The sequence below is a fragment of the Apodemus sylvaticus genome, chromosome 1 (assembly GCF_947179515.1).
Source record: "Apodemus sylvaticus chromosome 1, mApoSyl1.1, whole genome shotgun sequence".
Lineage (NCBI taxonomy): Eukaryota > Metazoa > Chordata > Mammalia > Rodentia > Muridae > Apodemus > Apodemus sylvaticus.
In genome coordinates, this window is record NC_067472.1 from 2,048,436 (window position 1) to 2,057,934 (window position 9,499).

The 9,499-nt window shown below is 51.9% G+C and overlaps 1 protein-coding gene across 1 annotated transcript; it reads left to right on the forward strand.

Moving 5' to 3' along the window:
• The first annotated feature begins 1,173 nt into the window (after positions 1 to 1,173).
• Vax1 (ventral anterior homeobox 1) lies at positions 1,174 to 5,040 on the forward strand. The gene is made up of 3 exons (XM_052171951.1): positions 1,174 to 1,414; positions 2,523 to 2,710; positions 4,465 to 5,040. Exons 1-3 carry the CDS (start codon positions 1,174 to 1,176, stop codon positions 5,038 to 5,040), a joined length of 1,005 nt encoding a protein of 334 aa, XP_052027911.1.
• The last annotated feature ends 4,459 nt before the right edge of the window (positions 5,041 to 9,499 follow it).

A 9,499-nucleotide genomic window follows, 5' to 3' on the forward strand; every position in this document is an offset into this window, starting at 1 on the left:
TGCTTTTCTCAAAGACATTGTAGCAAGACAATGAAATAGCTAGGGGGAAACTTTTTTTTTTTGAAGCAGATCTCACAGTTGAGATTTTTTGCTCTCTCTCTCTCTCTCTCTCTCTCTCTCTCTCTCTCTCTCTTATTCCTCCCTCCCCACCCCACCCCCCCACTCTGAGTACAAAGCTGCCCTTTGAATGGGCTGCCTCAGGGCTGCTGGAGGTGCAGGCATGAAAAAAATCCAACTGGGGCTACAGGAAGAGGGGCGGCAGTTTAAGATGGCTGTCAGCGTCGAGGTGTGTTAAGGAGTCGCTTGGGGAGAAAGCTTGGCTTTTTTGGAGTGCTGGGGAGAGACTGTAGGGGAAAACTTTTCTCCTCCCCACTTCTTTCCCCACCCAGAGGCAACTGCTTTCTTCAGCTACAGGGACTGAGGGGGTAACCCCCCCCCCCATCCGGCTCAATCTGGCGAGTCTAGAGGAAGCCCCCTTTAGCCAGTATGTGAGCAGGATGGTCAAAGGCAAAGAGAAAGTTAGTAATGCCTGTTAATGGCGCTAACAATTCAGGATGAATCTTGTCAAAAGTTTTTCTGGAAGTGTGGGTCTTTGATTGTGTTTCCCGAAAGCAAGACCAATCATTTCCGTTTATTCACTGGCTAAACCCCTACTTGATTGGGAACAAGGACAGAAACCATCCATTACGATCTGATATATTATCCAAACAATTTAGTGTATTCGTGAGGTAACTGAAACGTGGGGGCTGCGAAATTACCCGTAATCAATTGCAACAGCGAGTGTGCGTCCCCCCCGGGTGTCGGACAACCACAACTCCGCCGTCTCAGTAACAGGCGGAGCCGCAGCGTTTCGGAGTTGCGCTGTTCGCTACCTGATCGCCAGGCTGGGGACACTGGACGTGCTCAGAGGACGCGGGTGCTGACGAGGCGGCCTCGCCACTGCTCCACCGAGATCCTGGACAAGACCAGCCGCCTCTCTACCAGCGCGCCACTTTCCTGTCTACGCTGACCCTCCGCGGCCGCCGAAGCCACCCCGCGGGGACATTCATTCTGGCGGGCGACCAAGCTTAGGTGCTGTTGTTGTAGGGGTTTTGTCCCCTTTCTGCCTCTTTTTTTCCTACCCTCCTTCTTTTCTGTGTTTTTTTGTTTTTTGTTTTTTGTTTCTTTTTGCCTATGTTCGGGAAACCAGACAAAATGGACGTCCGGTGCCACTCGGACACCGAGGCCGCCAGGGTCTCGAAGAACACTCACAAGGAGAGCCGGGAGATCAAGGGCGCCGAGGGGAGCCTTCCGGCCGCCTTCCTCAAGGAGCCGCAGGGCGCCTTTTCCGCGTCTGGCGCTTCGGAAGATTGTAACAAAAGTAAATCCAATTCCTCAGCGGACCCAGATTATTGCCGCCGGATCCTAGTCCGAGGTAGGGATTGGGCAGGGCTTTGGGACGCGTTCTTATGGGGGTAATTCCCCTGCCGCAGCTTCGCGCCGCCGCCTAGGGCTGGCGAGGACTTGGGAGAAAGTTGTTGTTAGCCCTTTCTTTCTTGGGTCCGATAGGCCGCGGGGACCTGTGCCTGGGGCTCCTCTCAAAGCGCTCTCTCTCTCTCTGAGCCTGGGTCCTAGCAGCCCAGAGGGGCCCCGCAGGACGGCTGCGGGGAGGAACCCAGACGCTCTGAACTGGCCACCAAGCTGGGGCTCGGACCCGGCTCCTCTAGGGGGATGTGAGCGCGTCCTCCGGCCTGCAGGCGTCAGCGCCGTGGAGGGCAGAGCGCACCCGATGGATCTCTGGGCTAGGACCTGTAGCCTCCCGCCGCGGGTCAGCGCCGACCATTTAGCTGGTGGGGCTGAGGGCCCTAGCGCTGCGCTCGTGGCCTGGCCGCTGTGGCCTAGAGAGACCGCAGATCTGGATCGCAGGACTGCGGATGCCACCTCTTTGCTTCGCTCGTCCTTGCTCAAGGAACGGCATGCGCTCCTCCCGGGCATTGGTGGCGCCGAGGCCCGGCTTTAGCCGGCGCCGCCCCCGCTAGGAGATAGCCAGGCCCAGCAAGCCGACAATCGGTCCCTCCTCCTTCCGCTGCCTTGAGTGGAGTGGGCCGGAGACCCAGGATAGGGGTGGGAACCACAGGAGTGCAAGCTGCCCTGCAATCTGGGACCATACGTGGGGCTGGGGTTATCAGTAAGAACCCCTTTGGGGTACTGGGGACTCGGATCACACACCGGAGGCCCCCTAGAACGGAAGGAGCATCTACCTATTTGGAATTCATTTTTGGTGTTTTGTTTTTGTTCTTGTTTTTTTGTTGTTGTCTGTTTCTTTTTTCTTCCTCCGGTGTCTGGGAGAACTCTTCAAAGACTGTCTGGTTACTCTCCCAGTAAATAGTATGAAGTTAGCCCAGAGTGTCTCGGCTTTATGGCTGTGGCCACCCCCATACACTGGCCGCAGCCCATGGGAGACTTTCCTAGCTAGCTCGGGCCAAGAGGACAGAGAAAACCGGGAGCGGGGCGTCTGGTGGCTGACATCTACCCTTTCCTAGATGCCAAGGGGTCTATCCGAGAAATCATCCTGCCCAAGGGCTTGGACCTGGACCGGCCCAAGAGGACACGCACGTCCTTCACGGCGGAGCAGCTCTACCGGCTGGAGATGGAGTTCCAGCGCTGCCAATATGTGGTGGGCCGGGAGAGAACCGAGCTGGCTCGGCAGCTCAATCTTTCTGAGACCCAGGTACCCAGCTGCCAGGTGCTCATACCACCAGGCTTCCTCTCCCCCTCCCCAGCAAGGCAGCTTGCCTTTCCTCACTGTCTACCTTGCTTTGGACCGAACCTCCCAGGGTCCTGGAAGAGATGGAATAAATGGGGACGAAAGTCGTAGGCTCCCTCCTCTTTTTTAAATTGTCCTGGTTCACAAATCTGCCATAGTCTAATTTCTGCATATCTTGACTTGGCCCAGGGGCTCCATATTCTGTCCTTCTGGAATTCTTTTGGGCTCTTAGGAATTTTTGGATGGCTTCTAATTTTTAAAAGGCTGGTTTCCCCAATTTGGATACATACCATCTTGGCTATATTCCCAGTAACACCCCATTTTGGGTCTTTTAGCTTTACTCAGCACCTAGATCAATTCTGCAGGAAGGAGGATTAGAAAGCGGTGCCAACTTTCAGAAACCTGCCTGTGTAAATCTAGCAGCCCCCCACCCCTTAGACAGCCGGTTTTGAGCACCACTCTGGGATCCTAAGAAGCACTGTCCTCTGTGCCAGTGACAGGGTGTGTCTGTCGGATAGAAGGACAACAAATCTGGTGCCTATCGTGTATATTGTGTTTTTTGCATTTTAGGTCTTCTCCTTACCATAATGTCCCATGCTGCTTTGGAGCTGACCCTGTGAGCTAAGGGCCCAGAGCACTAGAGAGAGGTTTTCCCCCTTCCTTGCTTTTGAGGGTTTGGTCAATTCTCTTTCTAGTTTCTTTTCCTATACCCATCCCTGAAGCAGGTGGAGAGCATTTTAGGCCTAAAATCTGGACTGAATACTGAGAACTGAGGGCAAAACAGATGGGGAAATCTGAGTTTAAGTTGGCATCCTAACGTTTTTTGTTTTTTGTTTTTTATTGTCTGTATTAACCCCCGTTTAGCTTTCAAAACCTAAATAGTATGTTTTTTTCCATAGAGCCACTACCCTCCATTCTAGGCGGGAAGAGGCATAAAGAGGAAGAGGAGGCGGTGTTGGAATTTATTTAGCCTTCCTCAGCCTCCTACCTTCCTCCCATGATTCCTAAGTTTCCAATGGAGTGCAGAGGGAGGGATAAATTAAAAGAAACGTTTAGACCCTTGAAACCAGTTAGTGAAGAATGGTGATGGGAAGTCCACCCTGCACAAATGTCTGCTTTCCACCCAGACTTTCCCTGTCTGCAGCTGTCAGTCTTTGGCCCAACAAACAGGGAGCAAGCAGTTCCTCGGAGCCTCCAAGAGGCACAAATAGATTTTCTGGTGCTAAATTTGAAGCCGGTGATCTAGGATCTGGATCTGGGAAGCCTGAGACACTGTTCCCTAGCCACTTCAGCTTCCTGCACAGCTTTGCTCAGGCATTAAGCTCTCAGCCTGTGCCGATTCACCAGTTTATGAACCCGCAACTCCTCCACCGGTACCGCAGCAGCACACTGAAACAGCTCTGTCTTTCTTCCCTAGTGGCGTGGACATTTTTACTACTTTGCTTTTGTAACCCGCGCTGGCCTGGGCCTACTTGCATGACCCGGAAGCTTAGCCCAGTGCGGTGGTGTCCCCCTCGTGGTGGCTGTTGCTCCGCTAGCCGCTAGCTGCTTAGGAGCTGGGACCCTCTGCTGCGGGGTGGGGCTGCGGCAAGGGCTGAGGTTGGGGGAGGGTCTCAGTAGCCCAGGCACCCCCTCCCGCCCCCCCAAACCCTGCAGCTTTTGACTCTGCTTTTTTCTGTTGCTCTCTCCCACTTTTCCTCCTGCCTCTCTGCGCGCAGGTGAAGGTCTGGTTCCAGAATCGGCGGACCAAGCAGAAGAAGGACCAGGGCAAGGACTCAGAGCTGCGCTCAGTGGTGTCGGAGACCGCCGCCACGTGCAGCGTGCTGCGGCTGTTAGAGCAAGGTCGCCTGTTGTCGCCTCCCGGGCTGCCTGCTCTGCTGCCGCCCTGTGCCACCGGCGCTCTGGGCTCGGCGTTGCGCGGGCCCAGCCTCCCGGCCCTGGGTGCGGGCGCTGCCGCGGGCTCCGCCGCCGCCGCCGCCGCCACTGCACCGGGTCCCGCGGGCGCGGCGACCCAGCACCAACCAGCCGTGGGCGGCGCTCCCGGCCCGGGGCCTTCAGGGCCGGGAGGACTACATGCGGGAGCACCGACTGCCAGCCATGGTCTCTTCAGCCTGCCAGTGCCGTCGCTGCTAGGCTCTGTCGCCAGCCGCCTGTCCTCCGCCCCGTTAACGATGGCTGGTTCTCTAGCCGGGAATTTGCAAGAACTCTCAGCCCGTTACCTGAGCTCCTCGGCTTTCGAGCCATACTCCCGGACCAACAATAAAGAAGGGGCCGAGAAAAAAGCGCTGGACTGATTTTAAGTGTTACCCTGTATTTATATTTATAACATCTCTTGTGCTGATATTTATGAACTCGCGCGCGTTAGGCGCCCAGTGCTCCTGCGCTGGCCTTCCTGGCCCCCACTAGGCCTCTGACTGCCCCCCCCGCACCCCACCCCACCCCACCCCGCACAAGCTACTGGTTTCAACTCATTCGGGCTGTTTTGTTCTCTCTACTTTTCCTTCTTCCCTCCAACCCAGGCTTCTTTCTGAATCCAGGAATGATCCAAAGAATTGGGGAGAAATACCCGAATTAGCGAACCCCCACCCTGCTAGCCAAGGAAGGAACAGACTGAGCCTAAGTGGAGGCCCGACACCTGCTCTGGAGGGGGCACCGCACAGTGCTCCTATGAGTATTCGCAACATGTTCTTAGGGCGCCAGGGACCGGAAAGGCTTCTTGGTTTTCTAGACCCAAATAGAAGGGCCTATACCCTCTTGTCAGGGAAACCAGGGCTTTGGGAGAATTTCTGGCCCCGATTTTTAGACCTCTCAGGATAATTGGTGCATACTCAGTTCCTGTCCAGAACAGAGCTGATGAGTTTTATTCCCTTTAGGAAAAAAACGATCGCAGTCTCCCCGACCCCGAGAAGCGATCAAGCAAACGTCCTGTTAGGCAAAGGTGTTAATAAATTTGATCTAACAGCAATAAAGCAAGAGTAATTTTACATAAAACCAGATGAACTGTCACCTGTTTTTAAATACTCATAAATAGTTGACTTTGCAAGATGTACAAAATTCGGTCTAGGGAACGCACTACCGGGACGTGCGAAATTAAAATTAAAGTGCTGTGACTTTAGATAGGAATATAAAGAGGAAAACGCAAAGAAAAACCAATGACAGACTGAGAATCTTTGTTGGGACTGTTCAGGGAGGTGCCTCACAGTTTCCTGCTTCTCTCAGGAGAGAGCGGGGTGGCTGGTATCAGTCTTCTGTCTCGGGAGCTTCTTTCTAGAGGCTCCCCGAAGCGAAGCTACAGCAAAATCGCTGGGGTTGGAAGTAAATCAGCATCCATTATATTGGCTTCTAAACTCCTATATCTACAAAGGCTTTTCACCCAACAGGAAGGGCAGGGATTTTGGGATTCCCAGCTTGGCCTTCACGGTTCCTAGTTTCTTGGTGCCAGTGATTCCTAGTATGGCAGGCAGGACAAGCACTTCCTCTCCCGTCTCATCCCTAGGGTGTCAGACCTCCCATCCCGAGTTAAAACCCTTACCACCGCGCGGGTGCAGCCCCAGTCCTCCCAGCAACGGCAGCCCCCAGAGCCATGGGCACTCGCAATTTAACCAAAACCACAGGCCCAGAGAGTGAGGTGCCTCAGTGTCTAGAATGTATTCACCCATCTGAAACAAGCGCAAAACATTTTAAAGAACAAAGTAACTTTATTGTAAATTATTTACATCTGAAGTTTTTTCATCTTTCTTTTTCCCATAGCTTGTTTCGTTCTCTCTCTCTCTCTCTCTCTCTCTCTCTCTCTCTCTCTCAGCAAATAGCTAAGAAAATAACGAACGATTCAAACGGGGTAGGTGTCACTGAATCCTGGCTACTAATTGTGTTCTGGACGTCTTGGCTCTTTGGATGTTTTTGTATTTATGTGGTGAGAGTGAAATATATATATCTATGACGATAAAGTGTATTTTTGTCTTATATTTGAAAGATTCAAAAAAATCACACACACATATCACCCTCCCACCCCACCTCTACCAAAAAAGAGAAGGCCCAACAAATGGTGAGTCTCAGGGTTAGGGTTTGAATCCAGAAGTGCAGGGAGGGAGGGTGGGCACACCTTGTGGCGCCAGGGTTGGGGGTGGGTTTTGTCCCTAAGGAAACTTGCATTTGGTCTTGAGTTCTTTTTGGCTTCCCCCTTCTTTGTCAAAAGTACAGATTCCTCAGGGTCATCCTCTCTGTCCCGCACAAGTTTCTGTTTCCTAATGCTCTCTGTTTCTAGAATTTTCCAGCTGTATCTACTTTGGGATTCTGTGAAAATATGCAGTCCTGAACAAACTAAATTTTAATTAATTTCTTTTGACTTAAAAAAATTCTCTTGACTGCTAAACAGAACCTTTCAGGGCAAAAGAAAACGAACTAGATATTAATTTCTCTCTCTGAGTGTGTTTGTCTCTCCTTCATCCTTCCTCCAGGTCATAGGCTGTGGCTCTGGAAGAAGGCATGGCAGTCTGGACTTGGGGGAAAGTGGGAGTGCCCTGGAAAATGGTGGCAGTGGACAAGGCTTTCTCAAAAGTTCAAGCAGTGGACACAGGGTGGCACCTCCACAAGTGGGTGTCACTAGTGCATGGATCACAGTTCCTGGGTGGTGCAAGCCAGTCCCTGAACCCCAATTCATGTGCTGTGTCTATATTCCCCAGTGGAAAAATTCAAAGGCAGGGAGAGATGTTGGCATGGACAACAGATCACTGAAGTGACTAGGAAGGCCTGGGGATGGGGGTGGGGGCCTGGGGTGTCTCAAGCTCTGGGTTCTGCTGATGTCAGAGCAGCAGCCCCCCCCCCCCCCCACACACACAGTCACTCTTTGCTTTTCAAGTAGACCTCACACCCTCAGTTCTCTCTCTTCTGTCTCTCTGTCTCTCTCTGTCTCTCTCTCTCTCCACTCCTCCCCTCTTCCTCCCTCTTTCACCCAGATTCTATTTCTTCCCCTACCCTGGCTGCCCCAAAGCCAAGGCTGTGTGGGTGGGTTGCTCTGTCTTCTCTTTCAAAGCTGGAGGTTGGGGCCCTTCTAGGATAGGAAAGGGGGAGAGAAGGTGGCATAATCTTACAGAACAAAAGAAAACTCAAAATTCCAGCCTTAGGGTCCCCATCATGCTTGGCCCCTCTGCAGCAGAGGCCTGGGAGGTTTCTTCCCAGCTCCCTCCTTCCAGCCCCACCCCTTCTTCCCACTTTGCTTTCTTCTCCCTAGAAGGGGAAGTACTCCCACCCATGCCTCTCCCTGTCACCTCCCTTCCCTCTTTGGCTCTGGGCAAAGCTGCTAAGCTTGGTGCCCGCCACTTAGGAAGCACAATTGTTCTTAGAGGGCCTCTTCTCCCCTGAAAATGAATCACAATTTTAATTAAAAAACGTTTGCAGACAATCCATTTAATTTTAGTTCCTGTCTTGTTTTCCCTCCTTCTGCAAGGGCCTCCAGCAAGCTGCCTTACTTTCCGGAGGCCTCTGGAACCGGAGATACATAGGCCAGGGAAGAGGCAAGGGGCTTCTGTGACAGCTGGCTCCACTTGGGAGAGGTGGGAGGCCTCCTGGGAGTAAAGGAACAGCTGGGGTGAGGGCCACTAAGAGGGGTGTCATTCTCAAGCCTGCACACCACATCATTCACAGACAGGAAGGGAAGAAAGCCTTCCTCCAACCAGCTGTGTTTGCTGGTTTGCTGGTTGGGTCTGGTAAGGCGCTTGGGGAATTGTCCACTTTTGGTTGTCCACAGACTCGTCCACTCTTGCAGTATGCCTAACCCCAGCCAGATATGTTGCCCAAGCACGTGCGTGTACACACACACACACACACACACACACACACACACACTGTTCTTTTATTCCTAAGGGTAATTTTTGGAGGGAGGTTCAGCCCTATTTTAAAGATTCAAACAGGGCTGGAACAAATGACTTCCTCAGAACCAGCAGATCGCAGCTCCTCCTAGGGACCAGCCTTCTTTTCTATCCTTTAGTTTCCCTCAGCTTCCTTCAGCCTTCACAGGCCCCCTTCTTCCTCTCCTGTTACCTGGAATTTGCAGCCTATTTGTCCCCTCCCATTTCCAGTGTTGCAGCTGAGGTGCTCTTAATGAAGGAAGGGCCTGGATTTTTCCTCCTTTCTGTGTTCTTGTATGGCAGTATATCAACTGTTCCTCTCTTTCTCTCTGGAATACCTTCGATGGCACTGGTCTTAAACTTTCTTTTAAAATTTGTTTTAAAATTATAGTTAGACACCTATACATGTAGCTTGAGTATATAATTTGGATGAATTGTACACACACACACACACACACACACACACTCCTTACTTGTTCCAGTGAAACCTCTTTGCTCTATTTCTCTTCTGACTCGGATCATTTGTGAACACTGTATCTTTTTCCTGATTGGAAGGAGCCCTTAGCTCTTATTGCTATGTAGCCTGTCCATTCTAAAAATGTCTTTCTAAGGTTCTCTGAAGGATTTTTAAGGCACATACTTCTTTCTTTCTTTTTTCTTTTGGTTTTTTGAGACAGGGTTTCTCTGTGTAGCCCTGGCTGTCCTGAAACTCACTTTGTAGACCAGGCTGACTTCCAACTCAGAAATCTGCCTGCCTCTGCCTCCTTAGTTCTGGGATTAAAAGCGTGCGCCACCAGTGCCTGGCAAGGCGCATACTTCTAACTCCCTGATATCCCAAGTCTCAGGAACTTGATTGGATTGCACAGCTGATCAGAACTTAAACACTTGACTAGGTCAAATTTTTCCA